Below are 27,411 nucleotides of genomic sequence, written 5' to 3'. Positions count from 1 at the left end.
AACTTCACCTTGTCTCACATTAAAGGCAACTGCAAGGCGGCGCAAGCCTGCACCCAACATCAAACGAAAAGCGACCTGCCGACGAGTCACGGAAAGCTGTGGTGATGTGCAGAAGGCAAAAAAATGCCCAAACCATTGCACAGTCAAGCACTGGCTCTCCGCCGATCTCGCCCTTCAGAAGAGTTTTCAGGGGTTGCACTAGTCGCCTAAGCCAGCCTCGACAGCGCGCACTCGACTGCAGACAACAAACAAACGAAAAGCGACCTGTTGACCAATCACGAAAACCGTTGTGCATCATCATCGCTGCACGCCGGTACTTCGTCGATCTCGCCCTTAACAAGGCTTTACAGGATGCGCTAGTCGCCGATGCTGACGAACAGTGTTGTACTCGCCTGCAGCCAACACCGAACGAAAAGCGGCCTGTCGATCTGTCACAGAAAGCCGTCTGGTGCAGAGGGCAGAAAAATGCCCAAAACATTGCACACCGGCTCTCTGCTGATCTCGCCCTTCAGAAGGGTTTACGGGGTCTAGTCGCCGACATTGAGGAACAGTTTGCATCCGCCTTGCACCCGGGATGGCGATGATCCGAGCGATCCTACAAAGGATTGTTAGTGAAAGCGCAGACAAGCGATAGGTAATCAAACCGAAGGACGTACCTTGGCTTCGGGAAAGCTGGCAGCTTGACGCGAGTTGGTTTCGCCCGCCGCACGAGGGCGACGGGGTACTCGTCCCGAGGACCACGTAGAGGTCCGCGCCAGTCCTCGGGGGGGTCGGTCCACGCGATTGTCGACAAGAGTCATATAAAGAGAAGGAATAATAAGGAAAGAACGTCTCCGAAGCTCACATACCCGCCAGTCAGCTCAGTGTTGCCTAAAAGCTAGATGTCGCCGAAAAATGGGAAGGACCAGTGCTACCACAGATGAACCAAAGTCCAGTCGTTGATGCCACCACTTGTTGACAGAGGGAGGCTGAACGTTGGAGTCGCCGCCGAAGAGTAACTCACCGTCGTTGCCACATGTAACATAGAGACTCGTCGACGCGTACCGTTAGTCTTAATGTCGCCGTCGAAGAGCACAATGTTGATGTGGCCACAATAGTAGCCACTCTTCTCAGAGCCAAAGCCGAGGGTAGTCAACGACGAAGAGGTCGCATCGTTGTGTCGCCCAGCCACGATAGACCAATTGTCAATGTATAGCCAGCCTAGTCCGATGTTCAAAAGGGTCTTGACGATATCCCACTTGAGTGGCCTGTGGTGTGCGCGTCGTTAAGTATAGGAAAGTGACAGACGATGGTGAAAAAAAAATACCTTTGCTGTTCAACGTAAAACGGCGGGAGGAAGCTGGCTTGACAATGCTAGGGAAGAGAAGGAAATAGTGATAGAGGGAAGAGCACGGTCACCCAGAGTTTTATATGTAGGCCGAGCCACCAAGGCTGAGATGCGTGGGGGAAGAGAAGTGAGAGGCGATGGAGGAAAGAGGTGAGCTACCTGGGCGGTTATTTATATGGAGGACCAACCGTAGCATGCCGAGAAGAACACTTGAGCCAGATAAAATTTGAGATTTGCAAGAATCACCGGCTAGCAAACGCAAACCACGAGGCAAGGAACAATGGGAGATCTCGATACTGAATTGAATCTGCTGGCCATATCCGGCGGCATCCATCAGATAGCGTTGCTGCAGCGTCTCCATGTGTTTGGGGCACAAAGGTACTTCCATATATAGATGGATTTCGCGGTGCTTTGCGTTGCGATGCTTCACATGCCGAGACAGCCACTCATTCAGGCGGCTTATCTTCCCGACAGAGTGAGATGTCAGATATCTCCGTGATGTTACCAATGACGAGCAGATTTCGTGCGGGACATCATAGCAGTAGCGAGAACGTACGGCGTGCTGGTGATCGCCGAAATGTGGCGTTCGCTGGCGTTGAATAGCGTTCATGCTGAAAGCGGAGGCTGTCCGCGGAACTCCGAGGGTGACGGCGGAGAATTATCGGTCGTGTCCCGCTGACTTGGGATGATGAGCCGCAGGTATCTCTGCCTCCAAGGCGCGCTCCTCTTCCACCCCGGGTCACAAGGAAACCCCCGCACTACACAGTTCAAACGTGCACGATTCCTACAGACATATATGACGGTCACAATCATCGGTCGATAACAGTAATACAATTGGGTTGCCAACTACATAATATAACGTACAGCCCCGAGCAGCCCACAAAGTTAAGCAGGCCATCTAAGCCATCGCAGATGGCTTTTCAGCGATACATAAGAGTCCAAGGGAGGGTAGTTCCCTCAAGTCCTTCCAAACGAGTGCGATAAAGAGTCCTGTTTTAGCCAATACTGCATCTGCGGAGTCCGTCCAGCCTGCGACTCCTCTAGGTACGCCAGGCTGGCGGCGCCGTCGCTCTCCCAGCCGCGCTCGTCATAACCTACCTCTTCTTCGACCGGTGTCGGCGGCAGGTCGTCGCGGTGACTCTGGTCCGGATTCGCGACGACGAAACTACGCCTCGGCTTCTTCACCCGACAGCCTCTGGGTGGCTCCGAGTACTCTTTGCGCGTCTCTGATGGCAGTGAGTAATCACGGCGCAACTCCGAGTATTCGCGGGGCACGTTGTCCCTGGGGCTCTGGTTCGATTCTACTTTACTCACAGACGAACCCCAGCAGCCCACAACGCTCCCGGTGTCGCTCAGATACGGCATGTTACACTGCTCGTCCGGGCTCCAATGCTCACCTCCTTCTCGCTTCTCGTGCTTCGTCTGGATTCGCGACACACTCCCGCGCCGCGCGTTCATCCAGATCTCTCCGTCGTCCGGGTAGAGCACCGAAGGGCCTCCCTCGCCAGGGCTCGTTATGACCGTGCGGATCCCGGCGGCAGCCAGTACGTCGACGACGGGCGCGTGCGAGCGCGTGTACGCCATCCGGTGGGAGTACGCGCACGCCAACCTGCGATATACGATCGATGAGCGCGCGGAACGTCGCGCAGGTGCACGGATCGCTTACCCGGGCCCGAACACGAACTCGCCGCCCAACTGGGCGACGTCCCCGCCCTTCTCCCATACGGGCATGCCCACCCTGAGCGCGTTCCGCACGACCATGGCGATCCCGCCGATGGTGCCGTGCCTGACGTAGCCCCCTCTCTCCGTCTCCGGGCCCGCATCGGTAGTCCGGCGCGTCATACCCAGCGCCGTGTGTAGCCGCAGCGTCGGATCGGTGTACATGGCAAAGGGCGTGCGGAAGATCTCTGCGGTGACATCATGAGCTGAGAGAGCATACGCGAGCGAAAGCAAGCGTACGTCGGTAAGACTTGATCATGGCCGAGGACCCGACGCCGATGAAGACAAAGTCAATCCCAGCGAGCTTGAGGACCTCAGGGTCCACCTTTCTCGACACGGCGTACATGTAATCCTGGCACATCGCGCACCTGTCGTATCAACATCGTAAGCGCCGACCGCAAAAAAAAGAAATAAAAACACAACAGAAGGAAGGCGCAAATTACCAGAAATGCCGGATGAAGCACACGATGAGCTTCCTCTCCCTGAACAGCTCCCCAAACTGCACGCGCAGCCCGTTCTGCGCAACGACGTAGAGCGACGCGGCCTGGCTCAGCTGCTCGCGCGTCGGCATCGCGTACTCGTCAAACTTGGGGACCGGGAACGCCGTGAGGCGGCCGCCGCCGTTCCGGCGCCCCCGCGCAGCAGCCCACGGCTGCGAGTGCGAGCTGACCGACGTCGGCGCGGTCGTGCGCGAGGGCGGGTACGCGTGCGAGTACGCGGTCGGCGCGGGCGAGAGCGTCATCGTGCTCGCGGTGTGCGGGACCGGCGTGGACGGCGCCGTGTTGTGCCGACGCGTCGATCCCTGCGCCGAATGCGCCATCGCGCCCGTTCGAAGCGGCCGCTCCCCGCGCTGGTTGCGGCTCCCCGCATGCCCGTGCGACAGAGGGGGGTTGTGGACGTCTGACACTGCCCGTCCTGGATCCGTGTGTGCGCGCGGTGGGGCTTGGACCTGAGGAGGTGGTGCGTGGAACTGGGGTTGTGCGGGAGGCGGAGACTGTGCCCGAGCGGGAGGCTGGGGCGGGGGAGACTGCGCCCGAGCGGGAGGCTGGGGCTGGGAGCGGAATGGGGCTGGAGGGACGGGAGATCTGGAGCGGTACTGTGCCTCCGGCGGGGGTGACTGTGAGCGATATGGCTCCTCCGCGGGAGGACTGTGCGAGCGACGTGGTTCCTGGACGGGAGTCGTATCCCGGTGCGCCACCTGCGCAGGGGGTGTGTGCGAGCGATAGGATACCTGCACGGGAGGCGTGTGAGTACGACGCGGCGCCCTCTCGGGCTGAGCGTGCACGCGAGGCGCCTGCACGGGCGGCGTGTGTGTGCGATGGGGCGCCTGCTCGGGCTGCACGTGCGAGCGCGGCACCTGTGCCTCGGGAGAGTGTGCGCGATAGGGCAACTGCACGGGCGGGGTATGAGAGCGAAACGGCGCCTGCACCGGTGGAGTCCGCGAGCGCGCATCAGACCGTTGAGTCTGCGGGGGCACGACCGGCTGGAGCTGAGAACGCACATCCGGCTGCACGGGCTGCACGCGGCCCTCAGGCAGAGGCTGCATAAGCGGGTGTCCCAGCGCCGCCGACTGCCGCGCACGCCCGACATTCAGCGGCTGCGCCTGCGCCTGCTGCGGCTCGACACGCACTTGCGACAGCGGCCGGAGCTGCGCCACAGGCAAATACCCAGCCAGAGACTCCCGCCTCTTCTCCTTGTCGTCCGCGCCCAGATCCTTCTCCTTCTGGCGCTCGCGGGGTGGGGCCAGGAGAACGGGCGTCTCCGAGTCGGTGCGCGCCGGCGGGAAGTCCTCGAGGGGAAACAAGGGTTCCGGGTCCGGGTCCGGCTCGCGAGGGATAGGCGGGAGCGGGAGCGGCGTCGGGCAGTCCGAGTACTGGTTCGGCGGGCAGAGCGGGAGCGGAGCGGGCGGGGTCAGTTCCGACAGCGGCCGGTGGGTGTGCGCGGGCGGCGGGGACGGGGGCGGGGGATGCAGGATGGGGAACTCGGCCGTGCGCGCGCTGCTTACGGCCGTCGACGAGAAGGAGGGCGACAGGGGGCGGATGAAGGTCGTCTGTGCAGTGAACGCCTGAACGTCCTCGTCCTCGTCCTCGCTCTGGCTCTGGCCGTCCTCGTCGTCCTCGAGCTCCGGAGTTGGCTCCTCGCGAGGAGCGACGATGGGTGCGGGCGGCCTGATGAACAACGACTGCCGCATCTGGGCGGCGGGGCGGAGCAAGCCCGGGTCCCCCGCGGGGTGCAGCGCGGGGACGGACGCCGCACGCCGGGGCGCGTTTTCGCGCTCGGGCCTCTGGCCCTCCTCGCGCCTGTCAGCTGCGGGCGCAGCGAGCGTCGAGGTGCTCGCGTTCGCGCTGGGCGCCGCGGAGGAGCCGCTGACGTTCGGGAGCGGGGTGAGGCCGAGGCTCATGTGGCTGAGGCTCTTCTGCGCGCGGGGGAGCACGAAGCGCGTGAGCCGGCCGACGCTGCCGTTGCTCTCCCCGGCTGCGGCGGACGGTTTGTGGACGACGACGCGCGGCGCGGCGGACTCGGTGCGTGCGCGCACGGGCGCGGGGGGGATGTTGAACGACGTCTTGCGCAGCCGGAGCGGGAGGCTCTCGCGCCTGGCCGCGCTGGGCGTCCGGCCGCGGCGCGCAGGGGGGCTCGGCGCAGATTCTGCGTCTGCGGCCGGGAGCGGGGCGAGGATGGGGAAGTCGGCGCTGTGGATGTTGGACGGGGTCTCCGCCTCTGTCTCTGCCTCTGCCTGTGTGCTCTCCTGCTCGGTCGGGGGCCCGGTGTCGGCGCTGGCGGGGACGACGTTGAGGAGGGCGGGGCGGGGGGAGTGCGAGGTGGAGCGCTCGCGCAGGCTGGTGCTGCTCAGGCTGAGGGAATCGTCTGGGGTCATGGGCGGAGTCGGGACAGAGTGCAGAGACTGCGCGTGCGCGTTGGCGGGGTTGGCGGCGGGTGCGCGCGTGTGCATGGAGGATGTGGAGTGCATGTGGCTGAGGACCTGCAGCTCGAGGTCGGCGCCCCCCTCGCTGTAGATGTAGCCGTGGGACTGGCGGTCGTGGTAGGTGTATTGGTTCTCCGGGGGCGCGCTCGGCGGTGGCTGGGGCGGCGACTCCAGCTCAGCTTCTACCAGTACCGGGGGTGCGGGCGACTGGGCCAAGACTGGGTCGGTCCGGGGGAGGACAAAGACGGACTGGGAGCGTCTGCGGTAGTGGTATTGCTGCTCCGTCGGCTGGGACGGGAGGTCCACGTCTGCAAAGTACATCTTGGAGTCCCCGCGCGGGCGTGCTCTTGGGCGCGGGGGACGCGCGAGGCGGGCGGAGGAGTCGGAATTGTACCCGTTTGAGCGCGAGTCGTTCCATGGGCGGCTGGGCGGAGGGTGGTCGTAGTACTCTGGAGGGTGGGGGTTGTAAGTCAGGTCGAACGGCGAGCCAGGGATGTCGGGGCTGGGGGAGAGGAGGTAGGGCTGGGAGCTGTAGAGGGAGGAATCGTAGGAGGGCATTCCGCGGAGGGCATGGCTGGACTGGGCGCGGTCGCGGAGGACCTTGAGGGGCGCGAAGGGGTCCTGTGGGTCAGGATGAGGGTAGCGCGGAGAGTAGGGAAAGGCGGGGGCGGGCTTGCGCTTCACCCTGGAGGACATGGGGAGAAAGTAGGGAGCGTGGAGAACTGGAGACTGCTGGAGAGGGAAAAGCAGGCATAAGAGGACGAGGGCTCGTGTGTTCCTGCATCTTACCTGACAGCGGGTGTGTATAATTCATAATGAGGGCCCCAGCACGCGCCCCCGAGGTGAACACGCGTTGTATGCGCTCTGACAGCGCGACGGCGACCGTCATCTTATCTAGCAGGCCTCTTCCCAGTCTTGGTCGGACTGGAGTCAAAAAACGTTCTGGGGTCCGATCCGGTGAGAGCCGGCTGATTCCCCAGTCCCCCAGAGGATGGGGGAATCTGCAGTGACCGGGAAGAGCGGCGCCGGCGAGGGAAGAAGATACGATAGGAGAGCCTGTGGTCTTTCTCGAGCTCCTCGTCTTTGAAGAGCTGGAACTGCTGCTAGCTGCTGGCGCTGCAAGAGGACAGCAGTACGTCATCAACGCGGGGAATTTGACTCGCCAGATCTCAGATACCCGACCCGAGGCGCTACCCTTTCGGGCATCCCAAGTCTCGAGACTCTTGCGGTGACGCTCTCTCCCCTTCTGCCCATGGATCCACGACCGTCCAAGCCTCTCGACATCGGCCCCAGTCCACGCCGTCCGCCGTCGCCCGCCCTTCCAGTACCATTCCCCAGCTCTCCCAGCCTGCGTGTCCTCCGCGCTCAGTATGCAGGCACCCCGCCCCCTCCCAACATCCCTCCCAGGCGCAGCACCCCAATCGGCACCCCCAACACCTTCGGAAGCTCTCCGCTGCAGATAGCACTCGCCAGTGAGCCCTCCTCGAGCGTGGGCGGTATCAGCGCCCGTCGCCCGCTCTCCGACACTCCCACCAGTGCAAACGGAACTGGTATCGACCTCAGCGCACTCGACGAACTCACAGACGAGGACAAGGCCCGCATCCTTCGCAGGCATCTCGTCTCCTGGGAAGAGCGTGCCCAGGCCTCTCCCCCCGCTTCCATCAGCGCTGGCTCCGACACGCCCGGCAGGCTCTCCAAGCGCTCCTCCGTCTCCCAGATCCGTATGCGGGGAGACGACACCGAGCCCTTCCCCGTTCCGTACCACGCCCCCGGCGCCGACGTAACGTGAGTCTCACCGTGACGATCTTATCCCTCCCGCTCCATCTTGCTGACTCCCCCGCTTCCGCGGCTGCAGCCACAGCATATACAAGTGGCATGCAAACAAGCGCCGCCAAGCCGCCCGCCCCCGCGCCGCGTCCTTTGCAGGCTCCACCGCATCCCCCCCACATCCAGCGTTCGCCCACATCCACGAGCCGGGCGGCTTCCGCAGGAACTACCTGCTCACCCACGGTCACGACCCAGGGGAGCACTCCGCCATCCCGCGCAACTTTATCGAGTTCCTCTACCTCTTCGGCCACTTTGTGAGTCTTATCTTACCTGTCATCCATCGGTACATTTTCTCACATCGCGCTCGCAGGCCGGAGAGGACCTCGAAGAGATCGAGGAGGGCGAAGAGGACGAGGAGCAGGAGGACGAGGACGAGGACGAGGAAGCGCGGCTGGAGACGCCCGTCTCTCTCGGCGCCACCTGCCTCGAGCCTCATGACGCGCTTCTGCCAGCGCCGTCGGTGCGGATCGGCATTCCCCCGGACGACGAGCGACAGAAGGCGGGCGAGCGGTCACCGCTGCTGCCGCGCTCGGCGCACTCGCGCTCGTTATCCAAGTCGCGGAGACGGCGTGGGAGCATCGGGCCCCATGGCGATGCCACGGTCACGCAGGCCGTGCTCATGGTGTGTTCCCCCCCATATTTCTCGACGCGGAAGCGGTCTGATCGCACCCACTCTGCAGCTCCTCAAGTCTTTCGTTGGGACCGGTATCTTGTTCCTGGGCAAGGCGTACGTGTCTAAGCGAGTTGTGGGCTTCGCGGTGACGTCGCTGACGACGCTATCCAGCTTTTTCAATGGTGGCATCCTGTTCTCGAGTGGCGTCCTGATCTTCATCGCGCTCATCTCTCTGTACTCGTTCCTGCTCCTCGTCAAGACCAAGTTCGTCATCTCTGGGAGCTTCGGCGGTGCGTATCACCTCTCGCGCGCTCAGTGGCCCTGCTTATGTTGGAATGCGCGCAGACATGGGGGGGACGCTGTACGGCCCGTGGATGCGGTACGCGATCCTGGGCTCGATCGTCGTCTCCCAGCTCGGTTTCGTCTCCGCGTACATCATCTTCGTCTCGGAGAACTTCCAGGTGCGTGCCCCCCTCCTGCCCGTCGCGCCCGTTGCGATCGCTGACCCGCGCGCAGGCGTTCGTGCTGGCGATCACGCACTGCGCGCAGGAGCTGGGGATCGAGTACTTCATCGTGGTGCAGCTGGTGGTGTTCGTGCCGCTGGTGCTGGTGCGGAACCTGGCGCGGCTGAGCACGACGGCGCTTGTCGCGGACGTGTTCATCCTCGCCGGGCTGGTGTACATCTTCGGCTCGGAGGCGCGCATCGTCGCGCAGCGCGGCCCCGCGCAGGTCGCGCTGTTCAACCCCAAGGACTGGCCGCTGCTCATCGGGTGTGTGTTTTTCTGCCGAGTGCGTGTGTGAAGGGACCTGATTGGGTGCGCGTGGTAGGACTGCGGTGTTCTCGTTCGAGGGCATCGGGCTGGTGAGTGTCGCTGTCGCTGTGTCGGTTGTGCGCTCGCGAGCTGCTGGTTGTTGACGGAACGCGCAGGTCATCCCGATCACGGACGCCATGCGCGAGCCGCGCAAGTTCCCGGCGGTGCTTACCGGCGTGATGCTCTTCCTCATGGGTGCGCCCCCTTCTCCTGCTCTCGCTTTGCGTGTGTAGGCGCTGATTCTGTATTCTGTGCTTCTGTGCCTCTGCGGGCCGAAGTGATGTTCTGCGGCGCGGGCGTGATGTCGTACCTCACCTTCGGCGCCGACGTGCAGACGGTGGTGATCGTGAACCTCGACGCGTCGAGCAAGCTCACACAAGCGGTGCGTCCCCCCCCCTCCTTATCTCTCCTCCCTCCGCGTGCTGACGCCCCCCCAGGTGCAGTTCCTGTACTCGCTCGCGATCATGCTCTCCGTCCCGCTGCAGCTCTTCCCCGCGGTGCGCATCATGGAGAACGGGCTCTTCCGGCACAGCGGCAAGGCGGACGCGCGCGTCAAGTGGGCCAAGAACGCGTTCCGCGCGGCGGTCGTCGCGCTCTGCGCCGCGCTCAGCTACGCCGGCGCGTCCGACCTCGACAAGTTCGTCTCGTTCGTCGGGAGCTTCGCCTGGTGCGTTTGCTTCCCCCCCTCCTGCTGCGGCGTGTTTTCGGGGCTGATGGTGGGTGGCGGGGGTAGCGTGCCGCTGTGCTATGTGTACCCCGCGATGCTGCATTACAGGGCGTGTGCGCGCACGCGCGCGCAGAAGGCGGCGGACGTTGCGCTTATGGTCTTCGGCACCGCCGCCGCGGCGTACACCACCGTGCAGACTGTCAAGGTGCGTTTTTCCCCTCCCCCCCTCCTCCCCTTTAGCCCCTCCTCCGTTCCCGTTCCGTCGTCTTCCGTCTTCCGTCTTCCATTCTCGCTCACATGATTGTCGCGCAGTTGATGCTCGAGCCGCAGCCGGATGCGCCGCCCGTGTTGTGCGCGGGCACGCCGGGCGGCGCGCTCTGAACTCTTCGTGGCGCGGTCTCTCTCGGACGCGGCTTTTGGTGCGTGCGCCCTCGTATCCCGCGTCTCGCATCCCGCATTCGTTGTCACATCTACGTGGTCGCGTAGCTGTTCCGGCATTAGAAGGATCGAGTAAACGGCTGGTTGACTGGTACTATATACATGCGTACATCTACACATCTATACGTCTATACGTCTACGGTAGCGCTGGCGCCCCGGCGCGCTTAGCGTCTCGCCGGTATGCGTATGATCGATAAATCATACCTGAATTACAGTAGAGATTTGGCGGTGTGGATATGATTCTGCTGCCGTCCGGGTCAACAATGGCAGATGCCCATCGTCGTCCGAGTTGCATGGAACTGTGCTCGGTCTTGCTTTCGCTTTCGCGTGAGTTCGACGACAGCGTTGTCCAGCATCCCGCAGTATTTCTTGGAGAGTCGGCATCGTCTCCATTAAATGAAGACCCTGGAAGTACCCGGTCGGTACAAGGCCTCTCCACGACTTCCGCGGCAGTGCCACAGTTGTACTGGAACGTTCGTGATATTCGCCCAGTCACCACCTGTGACAGAGACAGGGTGTCCTGCTGCATCCCATCATCCGGGACGAATGGAATGTGGTTAGTATAACGGGGAGGGTCGAGAAAAAGAGCCAGCTTCGTTTCGGCGTGAAGGTGCGGGAGGACTGTGGCGCTCTAGTCAGCGCAGACCGAAATTGTTGGAAAAGAAGCTCCTTTTCGTCTGCATTCAACTCCGCAGTACGACATGTTGAATACCCCCCTAGAGGAGAGTCGCAAAGAGATAATGGATGCTCCACAGACCCGCAGTGTGGACTGTCGACCCAAGGAAATGGAACGCGAACACCACTGTAATGTTGTTTCATCACCTTCATGAACTCTTGAACACAGTATCGATACCCATATCCCATCTTTCTCAAGAGCCGTTTGCACCGTTCGCTTTTTTCTTGGAATGAGGGTCTCTTGATAAGCTCTGCGAGGAACCGAGAAGAAAGGAGGAAGGGACACTGGCATGTGAGTTCACAGACGACAGACGCCTTGTCCGATGGAGGTGTGTCGGAGTCGATGGTCGCCGCAGATTGCTGGCGAATTTGGCGAACAGAAAACTGCAAGGTGCGGATGACGGTCGCGTCTCCAAAGAGCCTCGTTCGGCAGTCGTCGCCGTGCCTTCCGAATACCGGCACCTCCAGTTCAAAGAATTGCGGCTGATAAACCTCCAGAGCTTCATCAAATTCCTCTTGTGAGATGTGAGCATGCAAGTCGCGGATCTGCTTGTCCAATTCCAGATTACAGTGCTCCACCACGAGTTGCACCGTACTGAACGGTGGGATCAACCAGGAGGGCTAGGAAGCGTCGAATGGCTGCATAATCCTCTGAGTTTGAAGGACCATCGCCAAAACAAGCGACAGGGCACCTTGTTTGTCGAATACAGCGGCGACGGCGCTACTCCTGTCGTAAGGCAAAGGGCGATGGTACTGAGAATTCGGATTTCCTTCCCCGAACCATCGCCCATTTAGACTGATTATCATCTGTGTCAAAGAACAAGTCAAACATCTCCCCGGTGAAGTCGACACCGCGGAGAAACCGTAGCTGTTCGCTGACGAGGACCTGCTTGCTTGCTAAAGCGCACTTGTTCCTGAAGTTGTATTGTACAACATCCATCATGATAGAAGTTGCTGACCGATATCGTTCATGGTTACAGAATTGGCTGCATGATTGATAAAGAAACCGGCGTAGGTTATGCAGTTACTAAGTACTTTGGTGGTATTGGTGCAACCATTGAAGCTGAATTCAAGCGCCGGTGGGACTACAGCCTGCGCCTGCCGACTTTGGGCGATGGTACGTCGTGGAGGCAGTTTGATAACAACCAAAATACCATGGACAACGCAAATGGTGCTAATCAAATTTATCGAAGAGTCTCGTGCACGACGAATCCACTCGTTCGTGCTATTTCAAGATGTCTTGGGACAATATCTGACCGTATGCGCCGCTGCAGGTGAAATCAGGTCTTGATATTCTCTATCAAGGTCTTGTACCGTGCCTGATGCTCGATCGTAAAGTCAATGAATAAATACGCGTGAGTGCAAAACCTTCAAGAGACACTCGAATACTTCTTCTCCAACCCCGAGTAATCCGTACAGAGCAGCGACAGTACTTTAGAATTCACCGATCACCCACCTTGCGTACGTCCTCCTCGACCTCGCATATCTCCTGCACGCCCTCCCGGAAGAACACGACATTGTACTCCACCAGCCCGTGGCGCATCTCAAAGACGGTGGTAGGTATCAGCGCCAGCAGCCCTAGCTGCGGCGTGATGAGATGGTACGTGAGCGTCGTGCCCGCGCCGGCGGAGGAAGGGGAGAGCGACGTGGACGCGCTCGGATAGAAGAGCGGTTTCGTGTGCCGCCGGATGGATGGGGCGTGGCTGGACGGTTGGGATGCCGAGGCCGATGAGGTAAAGAGGGAGGACGCGGGCAGGAGGGCAGATGCAGAGGACGATGTTGACGCGCCGTTCGAGGCGGGGTATTGGCGCGGCGCGGCGCGGGGTGAGGAGGGGGAGGATGATGCTGGCGAGTGGCCTGTCGAGGGCGGTGATGGTATCCGATGGCGTGCGGGACTCGCAGATACAGATCTGGCGAGAAATATATGACGTAAGAAAGATAACTGGGCCTTTGAAGGAGACGAACTTGTACAGTGGCCCGAAAGCGTTGAGCATTTGCAGGTAGTCATTGCAGAGGTTGTGAGTGGGAGGGTCGACGGGGGAAGCGTCTGTTGCGACATATAGCCGTGACCTAATATCAAAAAGGAATGCTTTAGAAGATTGGGAGTTCTGTGAAGGGAGGTCAGTCTGGAATTTTGTCAATAGGAAGACACTGACAGCGCAGAATACGTTGAGCAGATCTTCCAAATACGGCAACGATTCGATCGACTTATGCAGTACACGGGAGAAGGCGTCATGGAGGGAGTGATCATAGATAGACGTTAGATAGAAGTTCATGGGCATCTGTTCGTAGTCGGGCGAGATGTACAGCAGTTCGTCTATAACGCGCTGTTGGATTTCTCGGAAGTTATCTGTGTGTCGTGTTAGACGGCACAAAAGAAAATATGTACGCACTCACCAAGTTTGTACTCGTCCGATAATACGTCTGCCTTGTGCACAAAGACCTCCAAATTTAGATTCTGATTTTCGTGATACGCTGCGACGACGAAGTCTACGAGTCTCGCCACAGGTTGTTGAAGTAGGTCCTTCACAATACATCGACTTCAGCTTCGAAAGGCTGCTAGTAGCACAAAGATTCACCTGTATGTCAATGACAAAGATCAATGAAGCAAACTGCGACAACGATGCGCCTAGCATCTCCAAACTAATGTCTCCTGGACAGTCCCATATCTCCAGGGGAATGACCGTGCTGGTTTCGACTGGTCGGCAGAGCACAGATACATGAGTAGGGATCATGCGCACTCGAACGTGTGTTTCGTTATGCGGGTGGTCCTCTCAAGGTAGAACGCCTGCTTCGGCGGTAAATCCTCGAAGATGACCTGTGTGATAGATGTCTTTCCGCTCCTTCATTTGCGCCAAACTGTCAGCTTCAAGATACAGAATGAAGACTGGTCGTGTGCTCCTAACGCACCTCCGCAACCCCAAGAGCAGAATTTTTGTGCGCACGACATCGTCGGTGTGGTTTCCATTCTGCACAGCAGCTGGCATGGAAGGAGAGTCTCCGCTGACACCCATTACCTTCAGCGAGGTCGAGCTCGAGCTCGAGCTCCGGTCGGTGTGGATGAGGTTCACGAGTCAAAATGTTTTGACGAACCTGATCCAGACGTCAGCGCCGCGGACTCAACATTACCGGGGAGATAACTCTGGAGATAATGACGGGCGCTTCATCTGATCTAAGCGGCGCACGTTCTACTTGGCATTGGCATTGGCAGTTTCAGTCCCATACCCCTTCCTTGCCCTTTCCTGCCCTTCTCTCCGTCTCTACCATTATTTTTGTCTACGTCTATGAAGTTCGGAAGGAAGATCAGCGTGCGTCTTCCTCTATGTTCCGCATGTGAACTACTATGACCCTCTTCACTCCCCAGAATGACTTGTACAACGAGTGGAGGCCATTCTATATCAACTACAATTCGCTGAAGCGCGAGCTGAAGGTGCGCGCGCCGCCTTCGTTGCTCCTTTGCAGTATCATCAATTAATATATATACCCCCATATTTGCGTAGGATCGAACGACCTCTCGCAACTGGAACGATGTTGACGAACTCGAGTTTACTGCCATGCTTGAGAGGGAGCTGGACAAGATCCATGACTTCCAGAAAGCGAAGGTTTGCACTGCCGTATCATTCCTCCGTAACTCCTAATTTTATCTTATGCAACAGACACAAGAGCTCTCGAGTCGCATCAAAGACGCGGAGAAAGCGGTAAAGCGCCTTGTCACCTCAGATTATGTTAACGGGCACGAGCCAACTGCGAGCGAAGCCACCGATGCGGAGGCTCAGCATAGGCACCATGTCACACAGGATGCCGGCTCAGACGATGATGACCTAGATGAGGACGACGCAATGTCCATAGATGCTGCAGACGACCAATTCCTTGCATTAGAGGAGGAAGTTGCGACTCTCGTCGCGGATGTTCATGACCTTGCGTTGTATACCAAGCTCAACATCACGGGGTTTATGAAGATCTTGAAGGTATCATGGTGCAGCATGTATCTTCCACTTAACTGACATTACTATTCATACTTCTCGCTGTGCAGAAACATGATGTATGTCCCAAGAGCACATCATGACGACGGTATGCAACGCTGATAATTCTTTCAGAAACAAACCGGTCGCCCATTGAAGCCGACATTCATCCAAGAGTATCTGGAGAAGCGCCCTTTTTACAAGTACAACTGGGACAGCCTCATAGTCAAGCTCTCGAAACTGTATGATCTTGTTCGTACTAGAGGCCATCCTGTCCAGGGTGACGCTAGTGCTGGGGGAAGCCAGAGCGCGTTTGTGCGGCAGACAACGAAGTATTGGGTAAGTTTTACATACCCGCGGACCGTTGAGCCTAGCAGACTTTCTATGACCAGGTGCATCCGGATAATCTCGTGCACTTGAAACTAGCTATTTTGCGACATCTTCCTGTACTAGGTAGGCGTATCGAACTATTCGCGCACGACAGTCCTTTCACACAACTTCCTCAGTATTCAATGCCGACAGGGAGTTCGACCCCAAAGATGCCGGTAGCTACTGTTCAGCCTGACATGCTGCAAGACTATTGAATCATATTTCTACCAGCGATTACCTCCATTTATTTTGACAACGAGGATTTGGAGCTCTATCTTGGTCGGTTGGAGAAGACCGAAGGTGCGGAAGCTATACGACTAAGATGGTACGGAAACACAGACGTCAAAACCGTACGTGTGGTCCCCTTATTTCGTTCTTTTCTGCAACCCGTAGGCTCTACGTAATACTGACAGACTATCTTAGATCTTTGTCGAGCGCAAGACACACCGCGAGGACTGGACCGGCGAAAAGTCTGTGAAGGCGCGATTCCCAATTAAAGAACACCTCGTCAACGCCTTCCTGTGTGGGGAGTATACTATGGATGCTGAGTTCGAGCAGCTTGTGGCCAAGGGGAAGAAGAGCCAGCAGGAGGTGGACTCCATGATCCAACTCGCAAACGAAGTGCAGTATTCTATTCTGACGAAGCAGCTAAGGCCTGGTAAGTTGCGAGGTGCTTTTTGCAGCATGTGTCGTTCGGTTGACTTGCACAGTGATGCGCACTTTCTACAACCGCACGGCCTTCCAACTCCCCGGGGATGCGCGCGTGCGCATATCGCTGGACACAGAGCTCACAATGATACGCGAGGACAATTGGGATGGCCGTGTTCGCTCCGGGGACAACTGGCGCAGGACGGATATCGGTATTGACCATCCATTTGAGCAGGTTGCTGTTGACGACAAGGAGCTGTTCAAGTACGTGGGTTCAATGTCTCAAGTGCAAAGCTGATAGCAGCAACCATGACGTTAGGTATGGCGTACTGGAGGTGAAGCTGCAGACTCAGTATGGGCAAGAGCCTCCTCAGTGGGTTACGGAACTAGTCTCGTCCCATCTGGTCGAAGCTGTGCCCAAGGTATGTGTAGCATTTTGTATTCTGCAGCCGAGTTATTTGGCTCATCCACTACTCGTTGACCGTAGTTCAGGTATGTACGAGACGTAGCAGTCTAACTTACATTCTGACCGTCTGTGGGTAGTAAATTCATTCACGGCTGCGCGACCCTTTTACCCAACCGTGTGGATCTCGTACCCTTCTGGCTTCCACAGAGTCAGTCTGCAGAATGGTTCTTGCGTGTGCACCTGCTCAGTCTGTTTCATTCTTACTAGTGGATACTGACATCCTGAAGCCCGACACTGGCACCCTCGCGATCGAGCGTCCGACTGTTACGTCGTCCAGGGGCACTTCGGACAGGCAAGGGTCATCCGGCATCGCCACGCCCGATCATGCGCACCAGCACTACGCCGAGCCTGTCTCAGAAGGCGAGGAGGATGAGGAGATGGACATGGCGCCAGGTGGGAGCTCTTTCACCAAGAACGATCTATCTTGTCAGCTTGACGTTACTTCGCATCCTTGTAGCTAAAGACGAGGACAAGCGCACGGGCCTCTCCCAGGATGCGGTCGCCGCTGCAGCTGCATTCCGCGAGAAGGCGCTGAAGGAGCGACAAGAGGAACCTCAGCGAACCCCCAGCGCCAAGTCTCACGACGCGCATGCGGATGAGGATGCGGGGCATGACGGAGATGTGGAGTCAGAAGGTGAAGACGAGGAGGCGGAGGCGGATGAGCGCACGCCGTTCCTGAAATCCCGCAGAGCTTCGGGTAAGGTAGGGGTCGCGAACGGCACCGCGTCGCGCGTGTTGTCGATCGATCCGCTCGCGCCGTCGTCCGCGTTCGACGAGGAACTGCGCGACCGCCTTCGGCAGGATGCTGAACGGCAGAAGAAGGAGCACGTGGAAGAGGCCGTCGACGAGGAGGAGGAGGAGGAGGCGGACCAGCAGGAGGGCCCGTCGAGCGCTGCGGCGTGGGGGGACGAACGGGTGCTGGATCGCAGTTTGCATGCGCCGCCTGGGAAGCGCATAGCTGTGCCCGTTCGCATTGAGCCGAAGGTGTATTTCGCTGCAGAGCGTACATTCCTGGTGAGCCTATTCGCTGATGTTAGTGCTCGCAAAGCTTGACTTCCGTGGAAGAAATGGCTGCACTTTGCAATCATCATCGGCACGATCGCGACGACGCTACTGAATTTCATCCCACCGGACGATACCGTTGGCCTGATCAGCGCTGGCCTCTTCACTCTGGTCGCGCTCATCTCGATCGCGTATTCTGCTGTGATTTTCGTGTATCGCGCGTACAGGTTGCGGAAGCATCGCGCCTCAGGCATGTACTACGACAAGTACGGCCCGACGATGCTGTCCCTGTTCTTGGTGGCTGCGATAGCGGCGAATATTGGGTTGAGGCTGCGAGAGCTTTGATTGCAATGAACATTAGTATACCACTATACTGTAGAGTTGGGCTGGACCGCTATATGTTTATGGACGCAGGATGTGTACGTACCTGCAGCAGCAGGCCTATGGTGCCTTGTATATGTTGTTTGCGCGACACACTCTCAAGGGTGATCTTCGCCGCACTTCGTGCGGAGGTTCGTCAGCAGCGGAAATTGTGCGAGGGCCAGTAGCAAGCTAAATCGTCGTGTTCGCGCTTATAGGTATTTAATATATATCGGTATGCTCTAAACAAAAGCTACTCAGCCTCTACCTTTCCAGCGAGCGTGGCCTAATCTAGTTTCTGAGGGCTTGCGAAGATGAGGTGGGTTCCTCCTGAACTAACTTCTTTACCGGCGTGAGCCACGCATCACCCTCTACGTCGTCCTCTTCATCTACCGCGAAGGTGTACTCCCGCACCTCCACATTAGCCCACGGCGAAGTGGAGTTCTGGCCTTGCGTGATGTATCGCAAGCAGTCGCCATGTCCGACAACGACGATATCGCGCTCGGGACGCGACCGCAGCCACTGGCGAGCCCAACGAGCACGCGCCTTAAGAGAAGCTGCGTCGCATGCGTAGAATCCGCGTTTTGACGTCCAATCAGGTATCAGCAGGCTGAGGTCAAGACCCGCATATTCTGGATCGGCTTCAAGCACTTGGCGAGGCTACAGCATAGACAGGTAAAAGTCTCCAGCTGGTCACCTAATATAGCATACTCACCGACCCGGTATCACAAGGCAGATCGTTGCACTGTTCCATGGGTTAGTGATCGCGATTGGGAGAAAAACCTTCCCTTCGCGAGCCATTCACAAATACCAATGGGTAACTCACTTCTTGCAGCTGGGGCAAGACAATGACGTTCTTGCCCTCTGCCTCTAATCTCCTCCGCAGTGCAGCATAGCCGATGACCGTGGTGGACAGCGTACGGCGCAGGCCGCTCGTTACGAGGAGTTCCGCAGTAGTGTGTATGATATTCTCTGTGTATGCATGTAGAGATGCAGCTTGCGCTCTGCCAAGAGCCGTCAAGGGAGCATCGGGAACTGTAAAAAGTGTCAGTAGCTGCGCGGCCCGAACATGGATGGGTTTGAATCTTCGATACACACTAGAGTAGTCCGAGGAAACACTATAAAAGCCTCAGTAAATGCTGCAATCCCACACAATCGGATCTGCTTACTTGTGCGCAGCTTGCGCATGCCGGGTGAGGTATATGCGTTTTTCTGTTGCTCTCGCCATGATCGGTCAAAAGACAAGACAGTTTGGAATTGAAGGCAACATGAGTTTACGTTATCGACGGTGCCGTACCACGTGGGTGTCCGTTTTGAGTCACGACCTTGAGCTTGAGCTTGAGCGCTTGAGGCCTTCTATAACGAACTAGTACTACCACCACCACCGCTGCTCACAGGCGACTCCTGCTACCTCTTTGTAAATCATGTCTTTCTTCGGTACTACTCCGTCGACCTCCACTGCTCCTCCTCCTCCCGAGAAAGATATCGAGGTTACTGACCCTCCGGGCGACTCTATTTCATCCTTGGCTTTCTCTCCTGTGGCGGATTATCTTGCTGTTGGGAGTTGGGATAATAACGTGCGTGTTCATTCGCGTGTTATAGCTGGCTACTGAATGCTGGTGCAGGTACGGATCTATGAAGTGGGACAGAATGGCCAGACGCAGGGGAAGGCCATGTATGGACACCAGGGTCCTGTATTGAGCGTGTGCTGGAACAAGGTACGACTGTTATTGTCTGTGCCACTGCTAGCCAACATACCACGCTTTATATATTAGGATGGGACGAAGATTCTCTCAGGCGGAGCTGACAATGCCGCTAGAATGTTTGATGTGACCACTGGTCAATCTCAGCAAGTTGCACAACACGAGGGGCCGATCAAGTGCGTGAAGTGGGTTGATACGTCGTTACCCGTGCTAGTCACAGGCAGCTGGGACAAAACATTGAAGGTGTGTGTCGGGACACGTTTTAACCACGGTTTAATATCTCACTTAGGCCGCCACAGTACTGGGACTTGCGCACCCCTAATCCCGTGGCGACGGTTCAATTACCCGAGCGCTGCTATACTCTAGATGTTGTTTACCCTCTCATGGTCGTTGGCACGGCGGAACGCCACATCCAGATATTTAACCTCTCCAACCCTAACACCGTATTCAAAGTGAGTCGCATGTTCGCGAGTCAGCGTCTCATACACATCTGACACTTGGACACGGTACAGACCATTACGTCGCCGCTCAAGTGGCAAACGCGTGTGGTCTCGTGTTTCCCGCAAGCGAACGGTTTTGCCGTCGGCAGCGTGGAAGGACGTGTCGCCATCCAGTGCGTCACCTGCTTTGTTTCTGAGATTTCTATTCTCATGATTGATTGCAGATATGTCGACGATAAAGATTCATCGTGCGCAGTACGCCTTCTGTGATCACCACTCACTCTCAATTGTGGCCGCAGGAACAACTTTTCATTCAAGTGTCATCGTCGTGATCAGTCGGCAACCCAAAAGGATCAGTCTCTTGTATATGCTGTGAACGACATCTCGTTCCACCCAATACACGGAACCTTTTCTACCTGTGGTATGTTGTATTGGCATCTCGTACAACACGGGATTGGCTCACACCTTCCAGGTTCTGACGGAACCATTAACTACTGGGACAAGGACGCACGTACGCGGCTCAAATGTATGTCCATTCCACTCGGACGCTGTCCGCGTGTGCTAATGACGTCCGTGGTATCTAGCATTTGACCCCGCTCCAGGCCCGATTCCAACCACGGGCTTCAACCGTACGGGTACAATATTCGCATACGCGGTGTCGTACGACTGGTCAAAGGGCCACTCAGGCATGACTACGGGACAGCCTAACAAATTGATGCTACACGCATGCAAGGACGACGAGGTGAAGAGGAAGCCGACCAAGCCACGGTAGAGCTGGGCTCCCTGGAACATGCTGTATTAGATGTATCATCATCTTGCACATTCGAATGTCAGGTTACGTTGTGTCAATGTCTTTTTCCTCTGTTGCACTGCCCTCACAGAAATTCATGAAAATGCCTTTGCTTGAACTTCACTCCGTAGTTGTATTGTCCCTGTCCGCATTCTGTGCTTGTTCTCGGACTGTCTGGCGGCCAGTGGATGCTGGATTCCGCGGTATCATTTCGCCTTGGCAGTCGTTCACATCGCTTGGCGGGGAAAGACAGGAAGCACCGTTATGAACAGTGGAGATCAAACTCCGGATGAATACAAGAGTCCCACGTACGAGCTCCTGGTTCCCGTCCCCAATATCATGTTCCTCATACAGGAGCAACACATACACAGCTGGCTGGGCAGTATATTCATTTCCTGGTTGTCGCACACCCCAGTTTATCATGGGCGCGCGACCACCAACGGAATTTCATCCCCATCGGGATACTCGCACGGGAGGTGCGGCGATGCAGTGTACGCGAGTCGGAACTTGCGCCGGCGCATCCTGGCCTGACGCGCAGCATCTGCGGTAATACGACCAAGGTCCAAACCACCAGGCGGGTCGGGAGTGGCATTCACTTCTTCGTACAATCCTGGGATATCGAGAGCGAAATGAGGGATCGGGGCGAGTGTTGGTGGGCTCGAGATATAAGCGGGGCAGAGGTCGAGTAGAGGGGAGAGAGGTGGAGAGTTGGAGGGAGAGGAGGGCATGGGAGTAGGAGAACATTTGCGAAAGCAGCGTGAGGTGGGGTCATAAATTTTCGGCGTGGATGCGTCACAGCAATGAAACCCGACTGGCGCCCCCCGCTTCGATGCACAGTGGTCGGATAAGCAGGATTCTCTATCTCCGGAATTCACGAGCGTGATTCCCGAAAAACAGGATGAGGCGGCCGTGGCTGGTGGTGTCATGGGGATACCATCGTTCGTGGGAGGTTCCGGCAGCGACTTGCACCGCGATGAGACGATGGATGGCGCTGAAGACGTTGCTACGAACGGTATGACGCAGCTGGCAACATCGTCGTTGTACGAACGCGCCTTTGGATAAGACTTGTGGTGCCAGTGAAGCTTGACGAACCTGCGCCACGTCTTACGGCCGGATACATGGTCGGGCAACGAGGGAATGCCTAGATACAAAACGCATTGTCTACAGCGTGCAATGTAGATATTCAAATGTACGCACTAACATGGCAGTTTGCGCCTTGTGAATGATGAATAGGACAAGTAAAGCTGTGTAAGGTAGCGTCATCGGCTATCGAACTTGAAGGCGAGCTGACGAAGCTCGACGCGATCGGAAATGACAGAGTGGGTATATGAACCCGAAGAGGTGAAGACATCGTCAAAAGTGAGACTGATGGCAGAGTCACAATAGACGACAGGAATAGTTGTGGTGACGGGACCTCTAGGGTCTGCAGATGCAAAGGGACCAGTCGCCTTAATAAGTTGCGTGAAGTTGTTTCACATACATCCGAACCCAATTCTGAACAAAGGACAGATGCAACGAGGCGGCGAGGAAGTCGAAAGACACAGGCGCTCGGACGTCGCGTGTGCCTTTCGCATAGCAAGAAGCGGGCTAGTGCTGCTGATGGATCCATGTGGGTCCGTGTGCGCCGTCGCGACGAAATTGGCCAGAACAATAATGCCTAATAAGGGGTTTCCCCCAAGTGATCTTGCTGGAGACATTAGTGATCGTGGCGGGTAGCAGTAGAGTAAACATGCATACTGACTTGACCCAGGAGAAAGTAGCGAACCACGTTTTACATAGGGCTGGTCTTATCTGAACTCTCAGCCTACTCAGCATTGTATGACTGTGGCAACTCTCTCAACAGTGTGAGAGCGTCTCAGGTGCCGCGGCATGGATCTCAAGATGCCGATAGCCGAGGCATTGACTGCCACGCGACTTCGCCCTTCTGTCTTCACACTCGCACGTCACGCTAGATACAGCACGCCTTCATTATGTCAATGATCGTAGGGGAACTAAACAGCTCTAACAATCCTCACAGATAATCCACAATAATAATCTCAAATATTACATCACTCATTCTTCGCCTTTTGCTTCTTCTCCTCGCTAGCCTTGACTTCGAGCAGAGGATCCAACTGCGACTCGGGCTGGCGGTAGGAACGGCCTAACCGGTCAGCAAGGGTGAAGTACTACGAAAATTTTGGCAGTGAGTAATCACAAGATCCCGTTGAAAGGCTCTCAGTAACTTACCTGACCGTAGTTAACGGTGAAGTACATATGATGCAATGTATGGTGGGCTGGGCCGTTAATGACTTTTTCCAGGGGATGACCGGTGATCATGTCCGAATCATGGATCTGGAATATTGCGCGAAACTCAGAATTTCAGAAAACCAAATAAACCCTGAGAAAAACTCACCGAGATCGACCAGCAGTTCACGAAAACGAAGAGACCGAGGTATAACAACCGCTGCAGAGGGAATAGAAAGACAAAAAGGTGGTAGGGGATCGACTGGAAATAACCGTCGAGAGGATGGAAGGCGTGAGACGCAAACGGGGTGGGGACTGATATGGCAGTTCAGTACCTCCGGATCACGGATGACGAAGGGAAGACTTACTGATCCACTTGTGATGAGGCTTGTGCAGCCACTTGTAGCAGATAGGATGGTGTTCCCAGCGGTGGACCCAGTAAATGCAGAAGTCCGTGAACACGAGGAAACTGGGTGAACAGATCAGTGAACGCGATAAAGACGTATGAACGTAACTCACAAGAATATCGATGCGAAAAAGTAAGGCCATCCGTAGTCCTCTACGTTATCGTAGAGCTTCGAGTATCCCAATACTTCCCCCTCGAACCATGGCATTGTAAAAAGGGTCATAGCTGGGAACGCCTTGAGGCTCATTTGAATCTCGAGCTTGATTTGGTCCTTCAGGAATTTTGGATGCTTCATCATCTCGCGGTTAAACACGAAGAGATACGACAACCACGCGGCGCTGAAATACAGGAAGTGGACGCCGATGAGAGTGAGCACGAACAAGGAGATAAGTTGCCGCGGCATGTATTCGCGAGGCCATGCGGACGAAAGGGATGATGAGCAGAGCGACGAAGACACGAGTTCAACAGGCAGCGGTGGATGAGGAATGTATGATATCAGATGCGACCATGTTGTGGAATCTGTAGAGACAATAGGAATGTGTGAGGACGCGTTGACTAGTGCAGCCTCGCCGTAGGATGCTGTAAATGCGGTCACAGGTAGAAGAGTAGCCCAAACTTTGTCTAGGACAAGGTCGTCAGCGACTTGGAGCACCAGATCCATGGCGTTTGCTCTGGGGCAGCTGCGGGAATCTAGAGGGGAACAGGGTATATCACGCCTACAACGGCGATGACAGCGACGGCGACACTGGATGTGAGTGTTCCGGCGAGGCTTATATGCAGACCGAAAGTCAGACCACTTACGATATTTTAAATCACGTGGGGCGTGTTTTGATTACGCACATTTCATATCCAAATCCGGCGAGTTCGCAATGGCGAAGTCTCGTCGGATTTATATCTTACATATGTTTTCCGTGCAACTTCATGTGCAAATGAAGTAACGCGTATTGGCCTATTTCTTCTGTGAAAATGAAAGAGATTCTCACTCACAGGTACTCCTACACCTGGTAATACGGCTCAAGGAGGATACTCTTGCGAATGTCTCGCTTCATTGGCCAGACGCCATCCAGAACTATCTGTATCACACTGAACACTCGCTCAGTCGTGCCATTCCTGCACAAGAACAATATCTCGCACTCACATTATCGCACGTCGAGCCATTCTCTACGGTCTCGTAGCACTCCCATGACATGATGATTATCTTGTCGTCCCCGAAAGCCGCCCTGATACTCCGCAAACCTGTTGATAGCGTATCGGGGGCCATCTTTATGTAGTCTCTTATTCTGCTTGTGTAGACATACCTATTAAGAGCCATTGGTGGTTGTCGCAACGCACAGAATGGGAGCTATGGGTGCGTCGCCCCGCGACTATTGTGAAGCATCTGAAGTGCGTTACCAGGGTGTACAGGAACTGAGGACGACGTTCAGCGCAGTCACCGCAAGGGCGGCACTTATATGCCTTGCCTTTGGCCTGTCGTCCTTGACATGTTCTTCGGCAGAGTGCGCAGTCACTTTGGTCTGACAGTGATTGTCACGGCGGAGCACAGAGATTTTGACCGACACTACATTTGCACACAGGTGGAAGGCAAGATAGAGCGGTGAATGCATTAACAGATACAAATGTAGACTAGAAAGCACTATAACCAGAATACAATTAACGAAAGGAACTACCGACATCATTGGTGTGCACATTCAGGATCCTGCCCGAGGTGGTCATCGTCGTCGTCATCATCTTCCCAACCATCCTCATCCCCCTCGCCAAACTGTTGACCGAAAGTCTGGTCAAAGAAGTGGGAACTGGTGGAAGAAGACGTTGCACGCACGTCCACAATGTCACCCTCTTCAAACGGCACCTCGTCAACGACCGAAGGCTTGGGATCCATCTCGGACTTCTTGGGCGGCAGCAGCGCCCCCAACGCCTGCGATGGCTGTAAGTTAGCACTCCGGAGGCAAGGGCTGACTACGTACTGCCTTATCGACGGCTTTGATCCATGTCTCATCGGGCATGTCGACTTCAAGAACGACATACAGATTTCCCTTCTGATCTGGATTTTTGTATACAGGCATGCCTTCACCCCGCAGCACTATGCTATCACCGGGTTTGATGATCTTCCCAGGTGGGCTGGAGACGTGAACTCCACGACCATCAAGATGTGTGATGAGGATACGCGAAAATCCAAGTAGTGCTTCGGACAATGTTACGTGTACTGTCGTAAGCAGGTCGTTGCCGGTACGTTCAAAAGAGTCATGGCGGTGAGCTTTCAGCATAAAAATGACATCACCGGGAGGGACCCCTGGCTTCACAACTGAGTCAGATGGCGAAATCAAAGAAGCATGATTCTAATACCTCTTCGTCGCCAGCACCGGCGAGGACGACTCTTTGTCGATCAGCCATCCCCCGCTCGATGAAAATTTCCTGCCGCGTTTTCTCTTTGATCGTCTTGGTCCCCTTGCACTTCTTACAGCTGGATACAATCAGGAAGCGGTCTTCAAACGAGATATTGTTGCATACCGATCCTTCTCTCGTAGCTTCTCTCCACGTCCATCACATCCCGTACACACCGCTCTAGATAAACCCATGCGTGATGGACCCATCTGAATAAACAATAAGACAATAAATGTGTAGGAGCAATGCGATACTTTACCTGTGATTGTACCATATTCCATCCTCTACCTTCACACTTCACGCAAGTCTTCGGTTTCGCTGAACCCCGCGCGCCTGATCTGTAATCTCAACTTCATGAAGTCTTTACGCAGCTGTGTGAATGCTGCACTCACCCCTTGCACACGCCGCACACTACCTCTTTCTCTAGGCTCATCCTGACTGACTTCCCATTGTAGAGATCCTCCAAGGTAACTTCGTGAGTGATGACGGTGTCTTCGCCCTTCGTCCGTCTGGGGCGCGAACCTGGGCCAAAGTCGAAACCGAATTGCATCCCGTGGCCAAACAGTTCGGCGAAGAGGTCTGCAGCGTCCATTCCTCCGGCTCCATGAGCACCCCTCCCTGACACTCCATCCATGCCGAATCTATCGTAGGTTTCTCGTGTCTCTATTGAGCTTAGAATCTCGTAGCTGTGGAAGAATGCTGCATGTTAGGGTGGTGTCTAAGAGACCGAGGTGGAGCACAAACGCAGCGGCCATTTCCTGGAACTTCTCGCCCGCCATTGGATCATCTGGGTTCTATAAGAATGAGTGATTAGCGGAAAAGAACTGGTCCTGGGGGACATTACACGTACTTTGTCCTTTGCGTCGGCGAGGAATACATCAACAGATGCCAAAGGTATCATGAGATTACGACGTACCGGATGGTGTTCTCTCGCCTGAGCAGATGTCAAAGATATGTGGAACGTGGCACAACGGATTGCTTCACCTTCTTTCGATAGGCCTTCTTGATCTCATCTTCAGCACGAACGCATTAGCACTTTAGCCACGCGTCGAGAAAAGCTATGTTACCTTCGGTAGCTTCTGGATGCACCCCTAGAAGGTCGTATAGTTCCGTTTCTACTGGCACTACCACGAAATGCAATCAGCATACATAGATCATGTTGCAAGCAACAATCGCACTCACTTTTTTACGTCTCGGTGTGCGAGACAAGAGAGAATTCGCTGTCAGTCTGTTGCTCACGCGTTTGGAGCACGTGCCTGAGCGCTACATGAAAATCTCAAGTTTCAGTTCAATTTCAGTTTCACTGATTCAGGCGAACTGCTACCTACCTCCTTTCTATTCGTGTCATTGAGGCGTGTCAGCGCAAGGCGCACCAAATCGTGTGAGTGGCCAGTTGTGTCCACATACTTTTTGCTACTTTCGTCATGATGTTTTCACCAAAACTTATCTACATTGTCCGATTGGAAATTTTTCCATGTGTGACGACCATCTTCGATCTGAACTCCTCTGTACTTCCTCGTGTCAGAACTGGGACTAATTTACCGCCCTAATGTATAGGTCGCGGAAATAGCATACGAGTAACCTGCCATCCACCGTTGGCTGATTTGGGCCGTTGGGGTTGACCTGAATGAGTTGTTACGAGAACATCTGTACATCTCC

The 27,411-nt window shown here is 56.2% G+C and overlaps 9 protein-coding genes across 9 annotated transcripts; 3 read left to right on the top strand and 6 right to left on the bottom strand.

Annotated features, from left to right (window-relative positions):
- Positions 1-2,284: 2,284 nt before the first annotated feature.
- On the bottom strand, positions 2,285-6,665 carry SCP_1300900 (hypothetical protein; the record flags this gene model as incomplete). Its single annotated transcript, XM_027763387.1, has 4 exons — positions 2,285-2,936; positions 2,994-3,234; positions 3,287-3,414; positions 3,490-6,665. 4 exons carry the CDS (start codon positions 6,663-6,665, stop codon positions 2,285-2,287), a joined length of 4,197 nt encoding a protein of 1,398 aa, XP_027619188.1.
- Positions 6,666-7,221: 556 nt separating this feature from the next.
- On the top strand, positions 7,222-10,269 carry SCP_1300890 (Vacuolar amino acid transporter 3; the record flags this gene model as incomplete). The annotated part of the gene is made up of 13 exons (XM_027763386.1): positions 7,222-7,754; positions 7,825-8,050; positions 8,107-8,418; positions 8,477-8,523; positions 8,581-8,699; positions 8,755-8,870; positions 8,926-9,179; positions 9,238-9,271; positions 9,338-9,416; positions 9,500-9,603; positions 9,659-9,888; positions 9,955-10,093; positions 10,201-10,269. 13 exons carry the CDS (start codon positions 7,222-7,224, stop codon positions 10,267-10,269), a joined length of 2,262 nt encoding a protein of 753 aa, XP_027619187.1.
- Positions 10,270-12,442: 2,173 nt separating this feature from the next.
- SCP_1300880 (GTP-binding protein) lies at positions 12,443-13,988 on the bottom strand (the record flags this gene model as incomplete). Its single annotated transcript, XM_027763385.1, has 7 exons — positions 12,443-12,911; positions 12,967-13,109; positions 13,158-13,351; positions 13,399-13,525; positions 13,581-13,689; positions 13,743-13,844; positions 13,912-13,988. The coding sequence occupies 7 exons, from the start codon at positions 13,986-13,988 to the stop codon at positions 12,443-12,445; spliced, it is 1,221 nt and encodes a 406-aa protein (XP_027619186.1).
- Positions 13,989-14,285: 297 nt separating this feature from the next.
- SCP_1300870 (Vacuolar transporter chaperone 4) lies at positions 14,286-17,793 on the top strand (the record flags this gene model as incomplete). Its single annotated transcript, XM_027763384.1, has 17 exons — positions 14,286-14,309; positions 14,366-14,431; positions 14,502-14,603; positions 14,658-14,969; positions 15,035-15,043; positions 15,099-15,302; positions 15,356-15,416; positions 15,470-15,508; positions 15,564-15,682; positions 15,756-15,990; positions 16,043-16,244; positions 16,300-16,402; positions 16,468-16,472; positions 16,524-16,594; positions 16,654-16,839; positions 16,904-17,460; positions 17,512-17,793. 17 exons carry the CDS (start codon positions 14,286-14,288, stop codon positions 17,791-17,793), a joined length of 2,577 nt encoding a protein of 858 aa, XP_027619185.1.
- A 306-nt stretch (positions 17,794-18,099) lies between these two features.
- On the bottom strand, positions 18,100-19,036 carry SCP_1300860 (Probable phosphatase; the record flags this gene model as incomplete). The annotated part of the gene is made up of 5 exons (XM_027763383.1): positions 18,100-18,468; positions 18,524-18,553; positions 18,635-18,843; positions 18,907-18,926; positions 18,978-19,036. The coding sequence occupies 5 exons, from the start codon at positions 19,034-19,036 to the stop codon at positions 18,100-18,102; spliced, it is 687 nt and encodes a 228-aa protein (XP_027619184.1).
- A 196-nt stretch (positions 19,037-19,232) lies between these two features.
- SCP_1300850 (Poly(A)+ RNA export protein) lies at positions 19,233-20,723 on the top strand (the record flags this gene model as incomplete). Its single annotated transcript, XM_027763382.1, has 9 exons — positions 19,233-19,385; positions 19,434-19,526; positions 19,584-19,754; positions 19,811-19,963; positions 20,024-20,124; positions 20,176-20,199; positions 20,251-20,372; positions 20,424-20,477; positions 20,536-20,723. The coding sequence occupies 9 exons, from the start codon at positions 19,233-19,235 to the stop codon at positions 20,721-20,723; spliced, it is 1,059 nt and encodes a 352-aa protein (XP_027619183.1).
- A 437-nt stretch (positions 20,724-21,160) lies between these two features.
- SCP_1300840 (hypothetical protein) lies at positions 21,161-22,092 on the bottom strand (the record flags this gene model as incomplete). The annotated part of the gene is made up of 2 exons (XM_027763381.1): positions 21,161-21,882; positions 21,939-22,092. 2 exons carry the CDS (start codon positions 22,090-22,092, stop codon positions 21,161-21,163), a joined length of 876 nt encoding a protein of 291 aa, XP_027619182.1.
- Positions 22,093-22,789: 697 nt separating this feature from the next.
- SCP_1300830 (Delta(7)-sterol 5(6)-desaturase) lies at positions 22,790-24,031 on the bottom strand (the record flags this gene model as incomplete). The annotated part of the gene is made up of 5 exons (XM_027763380.1): positions 22,790-22,906; positions 22,968-23,072; positions 23,134-23,279; positions 23,333-23,433; positions 23,484-24,031. 5 exons carry the CDS (start codon positions 24,029-24,031, stop codon positions 22,790-22,792), a joined length of 1,017 nt encoding a protein of 338 aa, XP_027619181.1.
- A 353-nt stretch (positions 24,032-24,384) lies between these two features.
- On the bottom strand, positions 24,385-27,100 carry SCP_1300820 (DnaJ protein homolog xdj1; the record flags this gene model as incomplete). The annotated part of the gene is made up of 19 exons (XM_027763379.1): positions 24,385-24,453; positions 24,509-24,606; positions 24,669-24,777; positions 24,831-25,003; positions 25,057-25,129; positions 25,190-25,285; positions 25,335-25,664; positions 25,714-25,831; positions 25,879-25,961; positions 26,012-26,090; positions 26,145-26,438; positions 26,497-26,546; positions 26,603-26,608; positions 26,669-26,686; positions 26,737-26,765; positions 26,820-26,876; positions 26,931-26,944; positions 26,992-27,015; positions 27,081-27,100. The coding sequence occupies 19 exons, from the start codon at positions 27,098-27,100 to the stop codon at positions 24,385-24,387; spliced, it is 1,740 nt and encodes a 579-aa protein (XP_027619180.1).
- Between the last annotated feature and the right edge of the window lie 311 nt (positions 27,101-27,411).

This window comes from Sparassis crispa, assembly GCF_003851025.1.
Source record: "Sparassis crispa DNA, contig_000012F, whole genome shotgun sequence".
Lineage (NCBI taxonomy): Eukaryota > Fungi > Basidiomycota > Agaricomycetes > Polyporales > Sparassidaceae > Sparassis > Sparassis crispa.
Note: the sequence above shows the minus strand (reverse complement) of the source record. Positions and strands in the feature narration are given on the sequence as shown.